This window comes from Scophthalmus maximus, chromosome 7, assembly GCF_022379125.1.
Source record: "Scophthalmus maximus strain ysfricsl-2021 chromosome 7, ASM2237912v1, whole genome shotgun sequence".
Lineage (NCBI taxonomy): Eukaryota > Metazoa > Chordata > Actinopteri > Pleuronectiformes > Scophthalmidae > Scophthalmus > Scophthalmus maximus.
This window is the reverse complement of record NC_061521.1, coordinates 20,688,046-20,710,638: the sequence shown is the minus strand read 5'-3', so window position 1 is coordinate 20,710,638 and position 22,593 is coordinate 20,688,046. Positions and strand designations below refer to the sequence as shown.

The following is a 22,593-nucleotide window of genomic DNA, read 5'->3' as shown; positions in this document are numbered from 1 at the left end:
AGAAGTAGCAGGCAGGATAATTACATGGTTGTCAGACTGAAGACTACACATTGTAAAACACAAGCATCAGGACACATTTCAGAGAGGAAGCTCAGCTGCACGAATGTTCCATTACATTTCCCTGAACCTCTATTACAGCGTTTGTTTCACAACATTGCGTGGGCGAGAGTAAGCTCCATCTACTTTTTACACCCTGCAAGGCATAACATCATGGACTCTTCAGTTTTATCAACCTTATCCATCTTTAGTGATGACTTGGAGCCAAAGTCACACTGGGGATCCGAGTGCTGAGCTCAATATCGGGCTGACTGTCCAAAACCGAGCAGACAATATCCACAGCCGCTGCGACTGACCACCTGTGCCGTCTTTCTTTTTTGTCATTCTTGACATAACCACCTCATAGAACTTCTCTCTGAGCCAAGCATTATTTAGGTAAGACGCGGTTGTAATTACAAATCACATCCATTCCCTTTTCCCCTCACTCAGGTTGCATCCCACATTGTAACCAAGGCGACCAATCAGTCCCCTTGTCACACTCCCGCTCACAGGCAGTGGGGATTGATTTCTCACAAGGCATCTGTGGTGAAAGCCAAGCCGGGGAGAATGAGGAAGTCAACAGTGATGACCCCCCCCATCCCCCCTTCTTCACAGGGCACCAGAGGCCATGTCAGGCTAACATGATCAGCTCACACACACACACACACACACACACACACACACACACACACACACACACACACACACACACACACACACACACACACACACACACACACACACACACACACACACACACACACACACACACACACACACACACACACACACACACACACACACACACACACACACACACACACACAGGGAATGAGGCGGCTTCAAAAAAGACCCGATTTCCCGATAATTATAGTGGAAGCCAATATGGAGGAAGTGACAGAGTGTCGTGGCCGTTATCTCCTCCGAATTACCCTCAGGGAGACTTTAACTTCCAACCCTTCCCATTCTCTGAGGCCGACTCCGAGAGCAGGCCCTCGGTCTGGCTCTCAGGCGCTGAGAATGTCTTCCACTAAAGAAATGTCTCATTAAAGGCCTTTTGTCATCTTCCCCGCGTGGACACAAACTTGACATGACTGGACAGGTGAAACCGAATGCCAGTGTGCAGTGCACACACACCGATCCACCCAGTGCTTTTGGATTACCGCACGAGCCGAGCGCGGCCCGGAGAATGTAATCGACCTCGGGGCAGCTGCTCGGGGTGCGAGGGCAAGGGACAAAGAGCGAGGAGGAAGAAGAAAAGAACAGACAGATCAGCTTTCACTGCGCTTTGTTTCTCTGCGCCACAGCGAGCGCGACTGGGGCTTTCTCTTTTATGGTCGACCACAGAGCCGGGAGATAGAGGCCAGCCTTTCGTGCGCGCGTGCGTGCGTGTGTGTCCAGTCATGCTTGCCCCGCACACCTAGCCAGGTTTTCCATGCATCACGCCCCTCTGACACGCCATTAACCAGGACAAATCACAGGACCCCAGGGGAGACGGTAGCTTCCTCCACACAGCCTGATTAAAAAGTGAGATATATGAGGCATGTCCACAGTGACTGTGTCCACGCTGCGCAGCTGACTGAGCAAGTGTATGCGCGCACACACACACACACACACTGAGATGACAATTTTAATTGTACCAAACAATCTTATTCCCCAGCTATGATGGTGCTTCGGCAATTTCTGTCATCCTCCAAGAGGAGATCATAATCTATAATTAAGTCGCGCGCGCGCGCACACACACACACACACACACACACACACACACACACACACACACACACACACACACACACACACACACACACACACACACACACACACACACACACACACACACACACACACACACACACACACACACACACACACACACACACACACATACACACTATATATAACCGTTTGTGTCACATAAGAAAAGGGGCAAACCGAGACAGTATCACCCTTGTTCTATTTTCAAGCCAGTCTGATGTGAAAAAGCCCAAGCTGCCTTTGCAGCTCATGCCACTCCTATTAAACTATAATAAAATGGGCTGTCAGGAGTCTACAGGGACTTCTTGCAGAGAGCAGCGCGCTCCACTTCACCCTAACCTAAAAACATCCGCCAGAAAAAGACATGACACGACAAAGTTCCTCCCAGGACTGAGCTGTAGCCTCACGCAGCGATGCGGTGCTCCGTCAGGACGGTTCCTCCAGGAACCACCGGTATTGGTACTAGAACAAGGGGACATTTCACGGGTTTCCTGAAATGTTCCTGCGTGTTAAAAGTCATGTTGTCGGCTTCCTGACACTTCTAGAGTGTGTTTGTGAACGAGCTGAAAGCATGTTGCGAAGGAGACAGAGGGAGCAGTGATCCAGAGAGCGGGCGAGTGAACAACAGAAACACAATATACAGATTGTTCCATCAATGTTACGTATACGTACATTCATCCAAACATACGTTTTACCACAGTAAATACAAAAGAATTATAATACATTATCAGACCTATTGACCAAATCTTCACAGTTCTTATGATGTGATGGAAACACATGCTAAAACAAAGTTCAGTTTCTTATTTAGTGTTAAGTTGTAAATGGTCCATATTTCGGGGGGGTTTGGTCAAAAAGGAGCTATAATTTCCAGGAAAATGTTTGCCAGAAACCAGTTACCTTGCTGGAAAGATGCACATGCAGTATGACTAATTAAATGCAGGATATAAACTCTTAAATATTTTTGGGAATGGGCGATGGCACACTAGCACATCCATTTGATTTAACAGAGCTGGCAGAGCGGAGGTCTGAGGACCCCGGGGTCAGAGGGCAGAGGTCAGTGGTTTGGTGACCAGAGGGTCAAGTTGTCGTGGACAGAAGGCCGCCAGCAGGGGGTCAGTGAGAGGAAAGAGACAAAGAGGCACAGACAGACTGAAACTGAAGACCAGACCAGTGTTGCATGGAACATTTTCCTTATCGGCTTCCAGTGTTAATGAAACTGCTGTATATGTGAATGTGTGATAGAAACAGTTGATGACTCAGCTGGATTATTTGCTTTCATCTGACTGTAAACCAGAGGCGAGAAGAAGATATGAAGGAGATATCAGCCATTTCATCTGTTGCATAACAGCCGCATGACACGAGGTCTCATGACAATTAAATAATTGCGCTATTTATGGAAACAGCTGACCAGCGTTTGCATAGAAGTTCTGAGGGTTTTCGGGGGGAAATGTAAAAATCTTTACATAAATTGCTCCAAAAGATAAAAGGGGGATATAAATACAGAACTCCATTTACATCTGTCACTTTTGGTTTTCCTCAGAGTTGAAAAAAACTCTCTTTGAAGCTTAGGAACGGAGCGAGAATGGACACAACGGGACACAATGATCAGAAGAAGATCGTGGACCTGAGAGGTCTGTAATCTGTAAATGGCCTTTTTTCTTTTCTTCTCACAAACACCCCTCATGTGTATGACTGTGGAACCCACAGCCTGTCTCCAGTTTCCACCTCGGGGGAGCACGGAGGTGAGTTCAGGCCGCCTGTGGCTGCTCGAACACCACCAGTGGTGGGCTGCATGCTCGGCTCGGCGCCCTGCTCCTGCTGCAACCCACAATGAGCCTCCATTGTGAGGGCGATGAGCTCAGAGACGGGACCATGGGTTAACCTGTCCAGCTCCGCTCTGCTCTACCAAAAACAGACTGAGGGAACCAGAGACAGAGGGCGAGGTGTCCACACTAAACGGTGCAGGCATTGCGGGGTGTCCGCAGCGTTGAGACTGCATTTTCACTTTGAGGCTTGAAGCTATAATCGGTCAGACTCACAGATACAAAAAGAGATGCAGCCTTCGGTTGACTTTGCATTGACCGCTTATTTTTATAGGACCGTTATCCCCCTCAAACTTTTCCTCGGGTCAGCCCAACAAGGCAGCCGAGCCCTCAGGGGTGGTTCTCTGGCTATTGACTAGGAGGGCCGCCGGCTCAAAGGCTGACCCCGCCCTCGGGTCATGAGGTCAAGGTACAGAGGAGAATGGGGGAGGGGACAAGGGGGACTAGATCAGTAAATTAAACTTCTGTCCATCAGTGTTGACGGGTGCACAGGGGAGAGAGTTTACGACAGAGGGTGAAGGGGAGTGTTTTGGAGAGACATTGTGGGAAACGTATGCTTAACTGCATTTTATGCCTCGATTTAAACGCAACCCGCGGTCTGCCTCAGAAGACAAGTCTGAGGAGACAGAAGAAGATCAGAGAAGAAGTTGGATTGAGGACTGGTTTAGTTTGAACTGGGATCATAATTCAGAATTGGAACACATCAACAGCCTTTTTTCAATGTAAATTCTTTGCCAAACCCCAAGGTGTTTTAAATTGATCATCCATTACTTCATTTACAAATGATTACACATTTGCTTATATGTCTGCATATATTGATATGCATTTTCAATATACTAACATAAGCATACAGTGAGAATAACATACGAACATCCACAACACAGTAAGTCTCTAATGTAATTTGGCCCGACTGTGTCAGGTGCCGTGAAATAGGACCGGCCATTTGATTAATGCGGACCGGGCTCGGCTTTTCAGCACAATAAAACTGTCTGGGTTGTAATTCTCGCTGAAAACGTATTTGTTCTGAATTGCATTATTTCACGAAAGCTGGGGGAAGGCCACCGGCTGAAGGCAGTCAACGGCACAGAGAGATGTATGGACACAAGCGAAGGCCCGGGATCAGATATGGTGAATGCAAGTTGTTACTAAGACAGTGTACATCTATTAGTTTCATTATCACTTTGGGTTCTATGGCTTATGATGAAGCTGTAAGCATTAAAGTAATTGGAATCTAAAAAACAGTGACCTGCAATTAACTATAGTTTAAATAATGTATCATATCACTGCATTGCAGTATACAGAAACTTTGGGGTGTTGGTCGATTCACTGTTTCACTAAAATATCGGCTACTTTCTAACACCACTTCTAGTCGTGCCGCTGTTTCTTCAAACCCATTCGGTGTTGTGATCTCTGTGGAACTGACTGTGCACATGCCAAAGGTCATTTAAAAGACTGATAAGCAAGCCAGTTGCTAATTTAGTTTTGCTTATGACAATTACATTGAGAACCATCAGGCTTTTCCAGTGGGAGTTGGTGGAGGAACTGGGACTCCGTACAGCTCCGCCTTGGTTCCCAGAGGGTTGGTTATAGACAGGTACCTGAGCCGAGCAGCAAGTCACAGCTTGTGAACAGATTTCCGTGGGAAGCAAAAACAAAACCTTTGACACAGAGAAAAAGGAAACCATAGTGGCAGATGTCACGTTGTTCAAGCGAATGCAGGAAATAAGAAAGCCGCCGAGAGACTTCACTCGTAGCATGTTTACACTCATCTTAAAAAGCTTTTGCCACCGCTTAATGCATAAACGGCTTACATCCGGCAGATGAATCAGCTGAACACCCACACACAGACACAGATTAAAACAAGTCAACCAAGTCGGGGCTTACGACATCCGCCTTCACTTATTCCTGCACTGACCTCATACCGTCCCTCTCCCATCCCCCAGTCTCCTTCCTCCTAATCCAGCCCTACTGGGTGGCAAGCGGCAGCATGGCCTGATGGTCAAACTGTGTCTGTCTGCCTTCCTGTCTGTCCATCTGCTGGGCCCCGGCAGCGGTTCAGAGGAATTAAAGGCGTCCAGAAAGTAGCCAGAAGCTCTCCTAATCACCGTTCAACTCTCCCTTTTATTTCGCCGCCTCCCTTTAGTTGTCATTCCTCTGCTTTTATAGCGTCCAATTGAACTAACGCCCTGTACCTCCTATTTAGTTAACGCAGTGTGGCTACACACTGAATCTCATCCGGCACATAACCTGGCACCCAGGTCCCACAGAGGGAGTCTTCTCCAATGGCCCGAACCCAGAGAGCGGTTGTAGTCGGAGTTAGACAAGCAGCAGATCATGGCATGTGCTGCCACTTGGTTAAAAGAACGGTTTACTTCTCGCCGTGGTCATGGGTCGAACAGTCTCAGTCGCCGTCACGCTGCAGTGGGCTCCATCTGATCCCCTTCGGGGAAGAAACTGAGTTAACCAGTGTCGGTTACAACCGCAGCCAATACACTGAGCTTCTGGTGTTGTCTCCCGCTGCAAGAGTGCCACGCCAATTGCAACCTTTTTGTTTGGTTTAGGTATTGGGGGGGGGGGGCATGGACTGGGTCGGGTTTGCTTTTTTTCGAGGGGGAGGTGAGGGTCAAGGGGGGTGGGGGCTGCAGTAATGTCCTGGTGGCCTTTGTGGCTAAACATGAAAAGCACAGCAGGGGAAGCGAAGCCTTGCTTGTGCTCAGCAGAGTTTATAAAAAAATGCAAAAAAAAAGCGGGCCACAGATGGTGCCCGTCAATAACTATTCACCCGCCCGTGCAAACGCACAGGCTCGTGCACAAAACACCCAGCAAACGCCACACCCCCGCGCCATCATACCACTGGGTGGACACGCGCGACAACCACCTATAGAAGGAGCCGTGGTAAAAACAGATGGTGAGTGTGTGAATGGCGTGGTGCTGCTCCAGGAGGTGTTAGGATTCCATTAGGCTTCCAACCTCTAACCCTCCATCAACACCTCTGTGGAGCTGCTAAGAGAGAGCATCACAGATCCAACAATATCCACTGCGGTGTATATGGCACAACTTAGCTGCAGGAAGTGTATAAAAAGCTGGCGTCAGTACTGTAGACCCCTTTACACTTCACGTTAGTGAAAGTAAAACAAACGGTTGCCTCATTCCTTCCAAAAGTTCTAAGAAATTACATGTGATGGAAGTTTGGAGTTAGAGTACTTCTCAAAAACAGTGCCATGGGCAAAAAAGGACACAAAAGGAATCGATACGGTTGTTAACACCCTGAAAATATATAAAATGGTGATCTGAAGAATACTCAGCGCTAAAAACAGAAAAGATGAGATTGTACTTAACCTAAAAACGTCTTACATAAATGGTGATTGTTGCCATATGCTGCATGTGTAAAACACAGAATGTAATGTTGATGTGGATCAAAGGAAGAGAGAATCATACACACATTTGTTTGGCTTCCGCATTCAGAACACCAAGCTCTCCACGTGTCACATGACGGAGTTTGTTGATGACGTGGATTTATGTCACTAAAAGTCACGAAAAGACCAATCTAAAACTAAATTACAGGTCCGAGTCTGCATGATCCAGACGTCACATTTGTATGACGTCTGGATTGCGTGACGGACAGTTATCAACACACGTATGCTGCCCGTCCACCTAAGGTATCGTTTTGATGAAAAGACAAATGCGGTTAATTTGAAAGATAATCACAACCACACCACCTCGAGGCAGCTTCCTGCCTTTAATCCCCCTGCATGCAAACATTCGCAGACCACTCTCTTTGAGTAAGCAGTGGGGCACGGGCTCCGATTTCAAACGACAGCGAAGGCAGGGTCAGAGGGGACCGCCTTTATGACCATCCGGGAGAGGACCCCTGTCAGAAGCTCAAGGGGTCCAAGCTAGAGTCCCGACCCCCAGGTCAGCAATCAGCAAGCCACACACTGACATCAAACCAACTCCTTGCCCAGAAGAAGAACAAGGCTGCGTTTGCTATGCCACCCTGATCCACCAGTGCACAGAAACAGCCAGGCGACGAATGCCAATGTACCCACAACCTTAAAAACGCCTGCAGTTGAGTACGACCGACGAGCACCATGAGGCAAAAAACCCCCAAATCCCACTGTTATCGATGTTCAATTGTTTTTTTGTTTTTCCAAAAAACAACTGAGTGTGGATGTAGATGACGATTTAAGCAATTAGCCAAGAGTGTAATCCCCCACGCCAGAGCTTTTTCAATAAAAGGATCATTTCTTTCCACTGCCAAAAATGTCATCAACTTATAATGTATTCTGTGGGAGGGATGAAAAAAAAAGAAGGAGTTTTGTTAGAGGGTACTTAAGAAGTGAATGTCAGCTGAATGACAAGTCGGGCCGAGAACAGCAGTGTCTTGCCATCATGAGGAGGCTTTCAGACGGTCGCCGTAGAAAATTGCATTTACTTCCTCTCGTCTACTGACTTGAACAGCACTCCCACTCACTCCGACTCTGAAATATACTGAAATTGTGAGGCTATGACAATGATTTGCAGAAATCAGGAACGGGGGCTCTGGGTTATCGATGTGGTTGCGAAAAGATGAGACAAAGCTATCATATTTTGGTGTTCGTTAAGATAATGTGAGATTTGGAAAAATGCTTTTCTGCTGTGACACGGAGGAAGACACGGGGCCAAAAGATCCAACATCAGCTCCAGCTGTTCTCTGGGCCGCTTGTTGTTCAGCGATCTACCTCTGCCTATATCACACAGCTTCGCTGCAGATGTGATCCCACGCCACGCATCATCGCTGCAAAAACTCTTAAAACACTTTACAGCTGGAAAAATCAGGAACAGAGAGGGGGCTTACTGTCGGCTGCATTCAAAACCCCGTGTTAATACCAAGCATTTTCCTCTTCCACTGCTCACTGCTGAATCGCTAATGAGCCTGGCAGCTATTATTCCCAAATAAACTGTGTCTGTGTTTGCAGAAGTCATCTGACCCGCTGAAGACTCCGGTGTGATTGTTATGCATGGAAACGAGCACAAATGTGTGCATTTTGTAGAGATGCTGCAGTACGCCTGGGTGTTGTCACAATGCCTGTGTACGGTAGATTAGTGAGTGAAAAAACATCATAGTTTTCTAATTGAGTCGGTGTGATATCTTGCCAATGCTACCGAGCGATCCTCATGTAACCCATTGTAATGTCATGTAATGTCGTGAATGAATAAACTAAAGTGCCACTCAAAGTGACTTAACCGCTGGGTATTTGCATTGCAAAACACACAAGTACAGTACTTCACGCAAATTTCTTGGCTCGCTACCTGTGATGTTCCCCCGGTAATCACAATGCATGACAAGCCTCGCAGCGTCGCCGTCAGTCGGAAAACAAATTCTGCATCTTCCAACAAAACAATACGCCTTAACATTTATTAACTCGGGGCTCCGGTGGCCCTATCAGGCAACTGCTATTCTCATCGGCATCAGGTTGTTGTTGTTGTTGTTGTTGTTATTGCCCCGCTGGGTTGTGCATGACAAACGGGAGGCTTCGTAATCCCCTATTCAGCATCCCCCTATGACGGTGCATCATCCTCTATTATCGGCTGAAAGCCCTTAGTCACTCTCGCGGAGGGGAAGAAAAGGGGGCGCCGAACATTCCTCGCAAATGAGAACTTGTGTTTCGGCCACATGCGGTCCTGTAGCTCCTCCGGCGAGCAGCGGTCCCCTCTCTCTCCCCCGACACCCCACGACCCCTGCTAAACACCCCCCCCCACACACACTTTTCTGTCGATTTAAGGTTGGATACGGGGACGTGAATAGGTGGTATTTCAGCACGCTCACATGGACTGAAGAACAGAGCTGGTTGGCCCGGGGCCAAATCCCCATGGTTACCCTGGAGCAACCATACTGCTGCCTCTTCCCCTGTGCCGGGCTTTTCCTGGGAGCAAACTACCTCGGCTCGGCTCTGCGTGCACAGGGGGGCGCTTAGAGGAGGAGACAAGAGGACACAGGAGAAGGTTAGGGTGGTATCATTGTGGTGTCTTTGCACACCTCTAAATCACCAAGGCGCCGAGGAAGTCGTATGCTTGAGAGTGTGTGTGTGTGTGTGTGTGTGTGTGTGTGTGTGTGTGTGGTCTTGTGACATCAAGAGACATCAGAAAGGGAATTGGATACCCCCCCAAGGTATCCAAGCATAAGCAAACAGTTATTCTGAGGTGCCTCTGAGCATAGAGCTGCAACGGTTCAACGATTAATAAATTAATCACCAACTATTTTAATAATCGATTGGTTCAAGTAGCTTTTATGAAAAAAGTCAAAATTCTCTTTGAGAGTAAACTGAACATATTTGGAGTTATGGGTAACACGCTCGGCACTTTTCACCATTTTATGGACCAAACAACCGATCGATTAATGGGGAAAATAATCACAAGTTGCTGCACTACAACACACTTAATATTGACACACGAGTGCCGCTGACTGAACTTGTGCTCTTCTTCTTCCTGAAATAATTCCACAACAACAACAACAACAACAACAATAAAAGTCTCACATCGACCCTCAACAGTAACAGGTTGTTCAAAGGAATGTTTTTTAACCTGATATTTAAAAAAAATAAAAAATAAAAACCACCAGACCAAGTAGCTATAGCAACAGCAACATGTGGGTTTTTTTCTGCAGATACAACGTCCATTACCTGATTGGACAATTACAAGCTGAGCAGATTATCTTTGATGTAGCCTGGAGCTGCACCTTGTGTGTGTGTGTGTGTGTGTGTGTGTGTGTGTGTCTGGGGGGGTTGGAGATAGTGATCTCTCTCACTTCACAGGAGGCTCTTCACGTGCAAAACTACACCATCACACAAAAGACCAGAAGAGAACTCAATTAGCAATCTTCTTCTTTCGCAAATGAACTCCACGCCGCCCGTGGGCTGCTGCAGACACACGGACGCGGGGACATTGCGCATGGAGCCCGTGGTCACGTCTCATTCATTTGTGAAGTTAGTAGTCCTATAAAACCAACTTGTCCTGGTGTGTAATGTAACACACCTTGGGACCGGCTGTGTCACGATGGAGCAGCCGAGACACCCCCCCCCCTCCGTTCCCCTCTTACCTTTCACTTGACTCTCGTACTCCACGATTATCTCTTTATCCTTTTTGAACCTCGGCGAGGACATTTTTCCAAACTTCCTGCGTCCGAAGCTTGTAGTAAACTTCTTGTGAGGGAGGACAAAACAACTATTTGTCAACAAGCTGGTTTTTGGGGATGGGGGGGGGGGGTCGATCCTACAGCAGCAGCCGACGCATCCCACACCACAGGCGGACGGACGGAAAGAGTCGTGGGGAGGGGGGAGAAAAAAGAAAGAACATAGACTGAAGACGATGAGGTGCGAGTCGAAATCAACGAGGATCCGACTGTGCAACAGGCGCCACTTCGGGGGAAGAGAGAGGGAAACGGGTCAGTCCTTCATTGTTCCTCTTCCCCGTGGATACGCAGCGGGGCCAATGCGCAACTCCTGCTCCGACCAACGACTCCACTCGACTGTCGGAGCGGTGCGCGCGGCGCCACAGCGCTGCTGCTGCTGCTGCTACCACCGAAGAAGACGGGGGAGAGAAAAAATCAGAGTTTCAGGGTCTCCGTGGCGGGGGGGTCTTTTTCACAGCTCCCCGTAAAAGTTGTGCCAACAACAACGCGTCCGGTCCGGAAGCGCGTAAAAGTCGGGTTGAATGGCGCGCGCGTGTAGTTGTCCGTTTTTTTTTAATGCTTTTCCAGTTTGGGAGAGACACACTCACACACACTTCCCCCCCTGGCTGCTGCTTGCTGACTGTCCCTCGACGGCTTCTCCTTCTACCACCCCCCCACCCCCGACACGCACGCACACACACGCACCACACACACACACACCACACACACACACGCACCACACACACGCAAAACTCCCAGCAGGCTCAGAGGCAGACAGGGCCGGCCGACTGCAGCCGGGAGAGAGGAAGGGAGGCAGAGGGAGGGACACACACACACACACACACACACACACACACACACACACAGCTAGTGGACATCAGTGGAGTGACACGCCTCCTCCCAAATCAAAGAGCTTTTTTTTTTTTTTTTTAAATGTCTCCATCATAAATAATGACTGTAGACTTTCAACACTTAAGCATTTAATCCAAATTCAAATAAATAACGTAAGAACATCAACATTCCATAGATAGGATATCTTCTGTAAAGATACAGACACCCATGTGTCATGCCAGGTGGGGTATAAAATATTCAAGGGGGTCCCAGAGTTGCACAGGGCCGATCAAGGTCCAGTTGAACTAATATCAAGAGCACCATAACTACAATAACCATAGGCATTCACACAACATCTCATACAGGTGTGTGTCCCTAAAAGTAATTTATGATACTTCTATTTTAACATGTTATGAATTGCATATTCCAAACAGGCAGCAAATAAATCCATTTGAGTTTAAAGCCCCCAAAAACTAACTTTGAAGACACTTTTTTGTTTTTTTTCTCCATTACACAATATTTTGTCTGTTCATTTTGTAAAGTCAGATGTTTTTAGTTTCTTCCATCATTCAAAAGGCTTTAGCGTCACATTTTAGTAAACAAAACAATTATAGAAAAATAACTGGTGAACAGCGCCCCCTGCAGGGATAAATGAAAGCACAGGACAAGCCCATCCACTGACTTCTCTTCAGGACAGCACTCCATTTTATTTTTATTGCACCATCTAAAAAAAAAATGTATCCATGCAGCTAATAACTGAAAAATATAAGACCAAATATTATTATCTTTTAGGTTTTAACTCCAAAAGTGACACATGCCTCACAAAGAACGTCCATAACCGAGCTGCTCACGATACAAAATACATTCATGTACCATTTTTCAAACAATATCTAAAACCACATAACCGTCTCATTCCAAATGTTTAGTGCTTCCTCAAAATCACAATATCAAGCACGTACAAACAGAGATATATAAAACATATTCAAATAATGCAAAATTTCAAGGCAGCTAATTGTTCATGTTCTCCAAATGTCTGGACATGTCACAATTGTAAACATTTAAGTAATAAATATATAGTAATGTCACAGAGTCCCCCCTTACAGGACTTGAACCAATTAGTGTTGGCAAGTTACAAACTGAACTATATACATAAGTGTTTTTATAATAACCTGCGCGGGCATTACACTGAACATCACCAGGCTCACTATTCCAGTAGTACATCACATTTCTCCACACTATTTTAAATGTAAATATCCCTGTTAATATTTGAAAGGTTTTGTTAATCGAGCACCAGAGTCAGCCGCTTTTGAAAAAGGCCTCCTCGATGACGTCAGAGAACCGCTCCTTCATCTGCTGACGGAAACTGGCGTACCACTCCAGCAGCCGCCTCCTCCTGTCCACCCTCTGCTCCTGACTCATCGCCCTCTCCCTCTCCAAGATGGCCGGCAGTTCCTTCCAGTCACTGAGGAAGATGAAGGGCGCCCCCGCGGCCTTGAGGAGACGCAGCGGGGAGCTGGGCCCCGCCGCGCAGGTGCCCGGCGTCAGCACGTCCTCCACCACAGGCACTGAGCCGTAGGAGCACGCTTCGTAGATGCGGTAGCACTCTGTGTTGATCCCGACTGGGCAGAGAGTGAGCTCGCTCTGGGCCAGAGCTGTCTTGTAGCGTCTCAGGCTGTCTGCTGTCTCCTGAGGGAGCCACCTTAAGAAAGGAGGGGAGGATACTTAAGTTACTCTGTCTTGTAGCAGTTATCTCACCTCAATTCCACTCATAAGTTGAGAACAAAACAATACAAAGTCTGTGTTTTAAATAACCACAAAAAAAATCAAGCATTGACATCACACAAAGCTTATCAGGAAAAGATTCTCAAAGGGTATGATGTGCCGCATGGAGGAATAAAACGTGGTCAACGACACAAAATTAACTGCAGCTCTCTACATTCTGTAAAAACACTGCTCAAGAGAGAAGCAGCCTTACAATCTGTGAGGACATTCTTTTTTTCAAACTGACCAGTGCAGCTTAGCAAAGAAACACAGCCCGTGTAAAACACAAAGGAATTTCCTTTTTATTTATTTTCTCCTTGAAGTCGTTTAGCTTCGCTGTCACGAGGACCGTTGTAGGAAATATTTCCTGTCACAAGCCCTAAGACTTTATAACACCTCACCTCTGTCTGACAGGAGAGAGACTCTGGACTCTTGTTTAAACACTAATCCCGGCACATGGCACCTTCAGGTTACCATGATCTTCTACACATGACTTGTAACAGATTGCACATACTGCACTATTTCAAGTAAATTCTTTATATTTATTTTCCTTATCCTTACATTTTTTTTCCAATTTTTCCATTGTTTTTTTTGTATATATTGTATATTTTGTAAGGTGTGTTGTGTGATACCTGCTGCTGTAACACTGGATTCCCCATTTGCAATAAAGTACCTATCTTATCTTATCTCTTGTAAGATATTCAGGTAAGCGTACTTTCCAGTGTCTCAGGGGCCTCGAATACAATCGACAGCTTAAGTTCAACTGTAGCACTAAAACTCAACAACATGCCTGAGCTGTTTCAACCGATAAGAATAGGTTTATAACCAATAATATTTTGTTAAATGGGACACACTAGAAGATGTTCTTTACATGAATGTTATCATCATCATCAGTCTGTCAATAAAACAATATAACTGACACGTTTACTCTTCCATATCCATCCTAAACAAGTACTCAAACAGTGAATGATGACTCACTTCTCCCTGGCAGTGGTGATGCATTCCTTATCGAGATCTGACTGTTTCAGCACCTGCATGAGTGTTTCTCTGGAGGAATTTTTGTACACAGTTCCTAGGAAATTGCAGAGGTATGGTCTGTTGGAGGTAATCAATTGGGTATTAGGCCTGATCAAAGGAAACTGCCTATATCTGCACAGAGAAAAGCAAAAAACAGAGCAATGTGTTAGACCATGGCAATCACTTAAAAACAGTGTAATGTAGTGATGCTGATGCACACACACTAACACACACATGACTACTAAAGGATGATGACGTACGTAGCAACGCCGAGAGGCCATTGGAAGACATCTTTGTCATTGACCCAGGGGCTGTCATACACAAGAAACAGCAGGTCCACGAAGCCACCGTTTCTCTTTAAGTAGGGGCCGATCCAGGCGTTGTTGCAGTGCTCGTTGCCCAACAGGACCACGGCCACGTGCAGCACGGCTCGGGACTGAACCAGAGCCTGGACGTGCTCCAGCCACCGCGTGGAGTAAGTGACCTTCTGTTGCTCGCGACCATTCAGAACCAAAACCAGGCTGTTCATGTCCACAGGGACATGGCCCTGGACCACAGCAGGACCTGTGTAAAAACTAAAGACGAAAAAGGTAAGAGGGGACGGAGGAGAAACAAATCAATATGATGGGTTTCTGCCTCCTTCAGCGGTTGTTATTTAGCAAGGTGTATTTGTCAGGGGCTGCGAATTTATGGTTGGTTGGGTTTTTTTTTTTACCTGAAATCAATTTTTCCTGACTGCAACTCCCCTTCTCTCCATTGCGCTACCTTGTCAGTAGGGTTGAGGGGTCCTTCTAGAATATGTTCCCAAAGGTAAAGTCCTGAGGAGAAAAGAAATGTTGAACACAATTTGCTACTGGAATTAAAAGAGCAAATATAATATATATATATATATATATTATATTTGCTCTTTTAATGTGGTATACTTTAAATTCACACAAATTAGATTTACTACTACATCTTCTATTCTTTACTTCTGGCCTACAGAAAGTATGGTAGAAAATACTTGTTTTGATTCTGGACATGAATATATGAACAAACAAATAAATAAACAAAAATAATAATAATAATAATAATATTAGTGTTATTTTTTTGTTTATGAACAATGGTTGAGTTATTATTATGCTTTTTGTTTTACCCTGTAAACATTTCATCTGTTTTCCAGAGGCACCCTGACTATTGCGAGTAATCTGGACAATTTATTTCATGGTCACACACACACAAACACACACACACACACACACACATATATATATATAATATATACACTAATTTATAGCATCTGTAAATGTGTGAATGCAGCCCAGGATTAAAACTGATGTTGCTGCTGTATGAGTCAGTTATTAAAAAAAAATCCCAGGTTTTTAAATATACCTTTATCTTCTTATCTGTTGGACAAATGTTACTGCATTCCATAAAAGAGAAATGTATTGCCTGTAACTTATATATGAGCAATTTTTAATGTGGTATTATGTTTAATACAACACTCAATGAAACATTAAACATGACATCCTGGTTGCACTATATGAGTTTTTCATCACACTTCCTCTCCGTATTTCGTTGTTTATAAAGGTTTTGAATCGTGCAGCTGCACTATTGTATTGTCCAGTCACTGTATGTCTTGCAGAAAAGCGCCGCTCACCTATGGCAGCTTTCCCCCAGACCTGGACCTTGTATCTCTGGGGTTTGCTCCTGTCGATTCGACCCATGTGCTGTTTGAAGGCCTCCCTCTTTTTGACCAGAGCCGAGTTGTACTCCACCTGTTCATCCTCCCACGGATTCCAATCCTCGGCGAAGAAAGGAGCGACTCCCCCGCCGTCCCTGACACCTGCAGACACATGACACAATTCCATTCCTCTCATGAACACGCATTTCAGACAGCCACCACGGAGAAGAAAACACAATAGTTTCTAACTATCAGTCTATGAGGACTTTAGCCATTTCCTGGTTTGTTTTTTTCTGCGATAGGCGCCGGACAACGGTTCGTGTTCGTTGGATTTACCCGAGGGCACTCCTGTCTCTTTCTTCACCACCCTGTGAACGCGGGAGATGACTTTGGTGCTGAAGAAGACATTGTACGCTGCATAGAGTGAAAACGCCACATAAGCAAAAATAATAAGAAGGAATAGTTTTCTTTTTGGTATTTTCATTTTTTCCTTTCGTTTTTTCTTTCTCTCAGGTCACCATTGTGTAGCCCCGTCACCGTATTCCGCGAGAGGACCCTTGTTTACATCACGAGGACCAGTCGATACAGCTGACTTAGAGAAATGCCTGTACAAAAATAATTTTAATTTGACATTTTTGTTTTATTTTTAAATTTTTAGCTCATACATTCTCATTATTTAAACGATGATAATGTATTTAATAAGTTTGGCATTATTTTAAACGATATAATTATACAATTACGCGATATATTAGGAAAGGGAACTGACGGGGCACTTCGTTCAGGCATGTATGTAAAACGGAACGTTTCTTAGGGCGGAGCTAGTTTCTGGTACAGCAGATCAGAGTGAGACACATAATATTCACACAAGCACGCACGCAAGGTCGTATCCCCAACTGCGGGGTGAAAGGGTTTTATTTCGGGGGCAGAGATGATGTCCGTAGTCGCCCGCTCCGGGGTCCTTACCTCCTTCTTGAGGACAACGAACCACGCGGTGAAAAGTTTGGTTCTCACGAGAGCCAAGGAGCTGGTGCCTGCTGCCGGTAAGGGCGAATGACGTCTGGCTGTCAGCGTTAGCCAACTGCGTAGTGGGACCGTAAAAGTCGACATATTGACATATTAACGATGAGTTGTTTTGATTTGTTTTGTAAAAGTCCATGTATGTTTTTGGCCAAGCATCATTGGCTGCAACGTTAAGCTACTGCTAGCAACTTACCGCGGCTAACAGGAAATAGCCAATGTGCTGGTGGTGTAAATATAAACCTGTGATCTTAAAGGGTCAACACTGGGCAAAATCAAATCTGATAAATATTCGTGTGAGATGTCATGGGTTCAAGATTCGTGATCCAAACACCGCACTCCACCCCTTTCAGCCTAAATGTAGGGCCCAATAAATACAGATCGTAGTAAACAACTATACTGGCATGTGTGAAATACTGTACCTGCGTTGGACAAATAATAATAATAATGTGTGTGAATCAGAACATCCTGAAGCTGTACAGTCATAGGGACTGTTGTGAGTTTGTGCGAGTATTCTGGTCACATTTGCCATGTGTCGTATTCGGCCAGGTGACAAAAGGTCATCTGCAACAAATATGATGACGTGATTACATTTGTAACCCCCCCCCCCCCCCAACCCTGTAATGACGGCAGATCTCTTCTGAATATAGGAACAATTAAATATTTTGGTGTATGGATTGGTTCTCAACTCGTCTTTAAACCACACGTTGATCATGTTAAAAAAACGTACCTTTTCCATACATTGTTTTTTTTTTTTATGAAATGATTGTTTTGTATTAATGATGAGTATTAGAACTATAGCCTTGAAAGGGAGGATGGAGTGTGATATGTTGAAAATGAACAAAATGGATGACGTTTTGAAAGGTGATATGTGGCATTTATTACTTTTTTTTGTAAAAAAATTATATAATTCCCTATTTACCCATCCATATGTTGCCTCTTTCTGTAAACACTGCATCATATGTCTGATTTCCAGCTCCTGGAGGCATCCGTCTTGGCCACACGGACGTCAAGATTCCTGACTTTTCAGACTACCGCCGCACCGAGGTCACTGACCCCAAAAAGTCGTCCCAGGGTAGCAGCGAGGAAAGAAGGGTGTTCTCCTACCTCGTCACTGGAGCTTCTACTGTGCTGGGCGTCTATGCGGCCAAGACGGTGGTCTCCCAGTTTGTCACATCCATGAGTGCGTCAGCCGATGTCCTGGCCTTGTCCAAGATTGAGATCAAGCTGGGTGACATCCCCGAGGGCAAAAACATGACCTTCAAGTGGAGAGGAAAGCCCCTGTTCGTGCGCCACCGCACAGAGAAGGAAATCGCCACGGAGGCTGCCGTGAACCTGGGGGAGCTGCGTGACCCCCAGCACGACAAGGATAGAGTGCAGAACCCCAGCTGGGTCATCGTCCTTGGCGTGTGCACCCATCTTGGTTGCGTGCCCATCGCCAACGCTGGAGACTTCGGAGGATACTACTGTCCCTGCCACGGCTCCCACTACGACGCTTCAGGAAGAATTAGAAAGGGACCAGCTCCTCTGAACCTGGAGGTTCCCTTCTATGAGTTCCCCGACGATGACACTGTCATTGTTGGATAAATACTGGAGCTCTGTCACTGTTTCTCTCTGTAATGTATTTTTAAATGGCGCTGCGAAAGAGATGGGGAGGGTTGACAAATATGTAATTGTACTAATAAAGAGATATATCCAACTTTTTTTTCTGCTATTATGATTTTTATTGTCTCTGTCATTCACAGACAATTAGTGCAATCGTGTGAACACAAGGGGTTTCACTCACAAAAAGAAACTCCAGCAAACTGTAAAAGCTCTGTTTTTAAAAGTGTAGGTCAGATTTAACTTGGGTAGTGTTTCCCTGATCTGTGTAAATTATAGGTACCAGGTGTCCATTTTCTCTTATTTTGTATGTCAGTTGCTCACAAGCGGCGGTTGGTAAGGTGACAGTTTTTGCACAAAGGCATCACCTCGCATTTAACCCAGAGCTATGTTGGTTAACCGGATCTAACATCAGGGACACAGACTTATGTGGGTCTGACACAGACTTGTGTGTGCCCCACTTAAGTGTGTCAGAATGTCATGATCAGAAATCATCAGTTTCTTTGGTGACACTCCCAACAGATTCATCTATCCTCATGGTCCCTGCAAGGGGCTCCTGTGGGATGAAAAAACAAGAGCAGGGAGTGGAAGCAGATGACCCCAGACCAAAAGTTACGAATAGATTTAAATTGGTTGCTTCATGATATTCTGAAATACGGGTCAGAACTAAATTCCCTTTCAGAGTAATCCAACTGTATTATTTAGTACTTTCTCTCCAGTTGTCCTGGACCATTAAGCTTGATGTCTTTGGTTCACTCTAGCTTCCCGCTAGCTTTAACCTTGACATGGTCATTTTCTCTCACATCACACCATCTGTACCATTAAGCAACACTATTTCACCTATAATAATATTAAGTTACACAGCATGACACAAACAACATTTTGAGGACAGAAAATAAATGCTTAAATAACTGATTATAATAATGATGATAAAATGATCTATTTTACAAGCCAGAATTCTACTTTGTTGACTTGTAGTGCTTAACAACTGCCAGGTCCTTTCATAGCAATATAGAATATAGAGGCACATATGGGGGATCAAAATCAAAAAAAATAAAGTGAAAGTCAGAATTTCATAGGTTACACTTTTATAATGGCAGGAGCAAACAGTGTAACTAAGAATTTTTAATTGCTGAAAGCAATTAATAGTTTGAACTGACCCAATGTGATGACAATACAATATGCTGTACACAAATAAAAAAAATGTAAACTTGCTGAATTCACATCAAATCAAAAATATTTCACTTCTGAACAGTTGCCACTCATTTTGTACACAATCCTCTGCATTTAAATATGAGTGTGCTGTTCACATCATTTGAGTAGTCAATCCAGAGTAACATTTAAAACCAGCCACGATCATCAGAGCCATAATAAATAAATGATTTCTTTAACTGAGAAGTGGCCGCCCGTCAGTATGTTATCCCAGATAAACAGCTGTTTTAATTTATAATAATTTGCAAACCTGCTTTTTAGCCAGTGACACCCGTTGCTGTGAATGTGATTTCACCTTCAGTTAAGGGTCTTTCTGGCTTCATAAAAAAATTGTTCACATTATTGTCAAAGACTTCTCCATTGTTTCACACACACACACACACACACACACACCCACCCCCTAATCCACGTAGTGCACCTCCGCCTGGAGCTCCTTGGTGATATACCCGAGCAGGGCGGCGGTCACCTGCTGCTTCAGGGCGGCGTTGCCCATCACCAAAGCAGACAGCTGCACCAGATCTGTCCACTGAACGTCCCCCAGGACGAGCATGAGATCAGCGTAGAGCTTCTGCTGCTGCTGGGGACTGAGCTCCATGATGATCTGAGGCAGCGGTTTGAATTGTCCACTGGTCAGCCAGCAGCCCAGGAGGCCTCCGACGGCACCGCCTGCAGGAGGGGAAGGGGTTCGACCTTGTGAATCTAAGTAACAGTATTGATCGGTCCAAGAGTCACATCTCTGATAAAGCTTTTGCTTTTGTGATAACAGTGCAGTAAACACAGGGTAATTCCAAATGAGTCATGATAATCGCAAAGACAAGTTAGAGGAGCATTCAACTTACCCACAGCAATACCCAGAGGACCCCCGACCAACCCTCCAGCAAAGGCCAGCCCTCCGGCCGCTGCTGCCCCCTTCCCCGAGCCTTTCACCGTGGTCTGGATTTGCTGATTGGCAGATAACTCGCAGCACAGCTTCATGACATCATTGACTCGATGACACATACTGGGAACCAGGTTCTATAATTATGAGGAGAGACGAAACAGAAATGGCAACTTTAAGATCCAGCAATATAACAACTACCGATTATCTCCATTATCAGTTAATCTGAGGATTATTTTCCAGATTAATCTATTAGTTGTTTGGTCCATAAAAATGGTCGATCGTGTTTCCCCAAACCCCAAGATGATGTTTTGTTTTACTGTCACAAAGGAGCAAAGAATCAAGAAAATATTCACATTTAAGAAACTGAAATCCTAGAATTTTTTCAGTTTTTGCATAAACACTACTTGAACCGATAAATCGATCATCAAAATATTTGGCGATCAATTTAGTAGTCAATTACTAATCGATTAACTATTGTAGCTCTAAAAGCAATACACCAATAGAATAATAAATCAAAAATTATATATATATTTTATATATATATATATTACAAAATAATAGTCAGTTAAAATAAACTGACACACATTGTGCATGTTTAAAGAGAAAAAACACTACACATGATACTGCTGAAGACTAATATATTTTCTACAAGAAATTATCCACAGATGCCGGATTGCATCAGAAAGCACAGAGGCATAAGCTAACGATGCCATGAGTATTAACTATAAACACTCTCCTACATATTAACAACCATTTAAATGTTGCTGGAATAACTGCAGAAGAGCCGATCACGTACCTTATGGGTTATTAAATCCTCATCAATAACTGTTGAGCCTTTTTTTAAATGATTTTAATACATAAGCTGCGGTCTGTTATTGTAATGCTACCTCTGACTTTTGAGCTCGCATGACTGTGGCCGCAATGCTTTATGGGAAACAAACAAAAAAGAAGAGTGCTGCGTTCAGGGACACTCGAAATTTCTCTCCTCTTCAATATGTACATACAAATACGACCAACGAATTTTAAAGGTTAGTGTTACCTGTTAATCAGATTTTTGCTTACGTTTTTAAAACGTGTATACATACTTATTCATCCATAAGTGAATAAGGACAATTTGTTCTTATAATACTAGCAGCAGCAAATTTTATTTGTGTGGCATACTTCAGCAACAAGGCATTCAAAGTGAAAGATAAGAAGATAAAAGATAAGAAGCCTTTAGTGTCATTACATTACAATGAATACAACGAGATTGCTAATGCCCCTCCCGGCGGTGCTTAAAGAAAACAGTATTGCACACAGTCGTATACACAGAAAACACACACATACACAGTCAACCACATTCCACGTCGTATCACCAGCATTCATCATAAAATCATAAAACAAGGGCAGGTAGGTTGTGATAAGACACAAGACATAAGAGGCTTTATTATAAGTGAACAGCGAAATTTAGAGTGGTAGCTCTCGGAGACACCAGCAGCAATATAAAAATAAAACAATACAAGGAAGAGAAAACAGAATATATACAAAACCAAAAGAAAATACATGCATGAAATAATAATACTTCAACACTTTAAAATATATATACAAGATGTGCAACATCTAATGGTGCAAACAGTGCAGTGCAAACAGGAGGTTTGTTTATAAGTAATACATATATTATACAGATCTTAGTAAAATAATATAATATGCAAAGTGTCCATTACAAGTTTGCTTGTCAAATGTTTCCCAATTATATACAAGCTTTGCAGGGTTTTTTTTTCTTTGCCCTTTAAATTCTCCTTGTTAAGCAGGAGTCATGAACATGTTCTTGTAGTAGTATAGGGGATGTAAGGTTGCTTTATCAGAC

General features: G+C 44.5%; 4 protein-coding genes across 11 annotated transcripts in view; 1 reads left to right on the top strand and 3 right to left on the bottom strand.

Annotated features, from left to right (window-relative positions):
• The window catches only part of srgap1a (SLIT-ROBO Rho GTPase activating protein 1a), a 73,161-nt gene extending 61,043 nt beyond the window's left edge, over window positions 1-12,118 (bottom strand). For 5 of the 7 annotated variants that reach the window (XM_035642607.2, XM_035642608.2, XM_035642609.2 and 2 more), the window contains exon 1: window positions 10,693-12,118. In XM_035642607.2, coding sequence (XP_035498500.1) covers window positions 10,693-10,756 — 64 coding nt within the window. In that variant the 5' untranslated portion in view covers window positions 10,757-12,118. The remainder of the gene's footprint in view (window positions 1-10,692) is intronic. The other 2 variants (XM_035642605.2, XM_035642606.2) reach the window with 2 other exon arrangements.
• A 150-nt stretch (window positions 12,119-12,268) lies between these two features.
• On the bottom strand, window positions 12,269-16,604 carry rxylt1 (ribitol xylosyltransferase 1). Its single transcript, XM_035642617.2, has 6 exons — window positions 16,373-16,604; window positions 16,013-16,198; window positions 15,089-15,191; window positions 14,634-14,948; window positions 14,335-14,505; window positions 12,269-13,294 (listed from the first exon to the last, which is right to left on the bottom strand). The coding sequence occupies exons 1-6, from the start codon at window positions 16,518-16,520 to the stop codon at window positions 12,892-12,894; spliced, it is 1,326 nt and encodes a 441-aa protein (XP_035498510.2). The 5' UTR covers window positions 16,521-16,604; the 3' UTR covers window positions 12,269-12,891.
• Window positions 16,605-16,855: 251 nt separating this feature from the next.
• Window positions 16,856-18,752, top strand: LOC118315370 (cytochrome b-c1 complex subunit Rieske, mitochondrial). The gene is made up of 2 exons (XM_035642619.2): window positions 16,856-17,076; window positions 18,030-18,752. Exons 1-2 carry the CDS (start codon window positions 16,965-16,967, stop codon window positions 18,638-18,640), a joined length of 723 nt encoding a protein of 240 aa, XP_035498512.2. The 5' UTR covers window positions 16,856-16,964; the 3' UTR covers window positions 18,641-18,752.
• A 1-nt stretch (window position 18,753) lies between these two features.
• zgc:112052 (protein C19orf12 homolog) lies at window positions 18,754-21,666 on the bottom strand. 2 transcript variants are annotated; one of them, XM_035642621.2, is made up of 4 exons: window positions 21,544-21,666; window positions 20,707-20,881; window positions 20,265-20,533; window positions 18,754-19,211 (listed from the first exon to the last, which is right to left on the bottom strand). In XM_035642621.2, exons 2-3 carry the CDS (start codon window positions 20,864-20,866, stop codon window positions 20,268-20,270), a joined length of 426 nt encoding a protein of 141 aa, XP_035498514.1. In that variant the 5' UTR covers window positions 20,867-20,881; window positions 21,544-21,666; the 3' UTR covers window positions 18,754-19,211; window positions 20,265-20,267. The 2 variants fall into 2 exon arrangements, with proteins under 2 accessions (XP_035498514.1, XP_035498513.1); XM_035642620.2 differs by lacking the exon at window positions 18,754-19,211 and having other exon boundaries at window positions 19,727-20,533.
• Window positions 21,667-22,593: the final 927 nt, after the last annotated feature.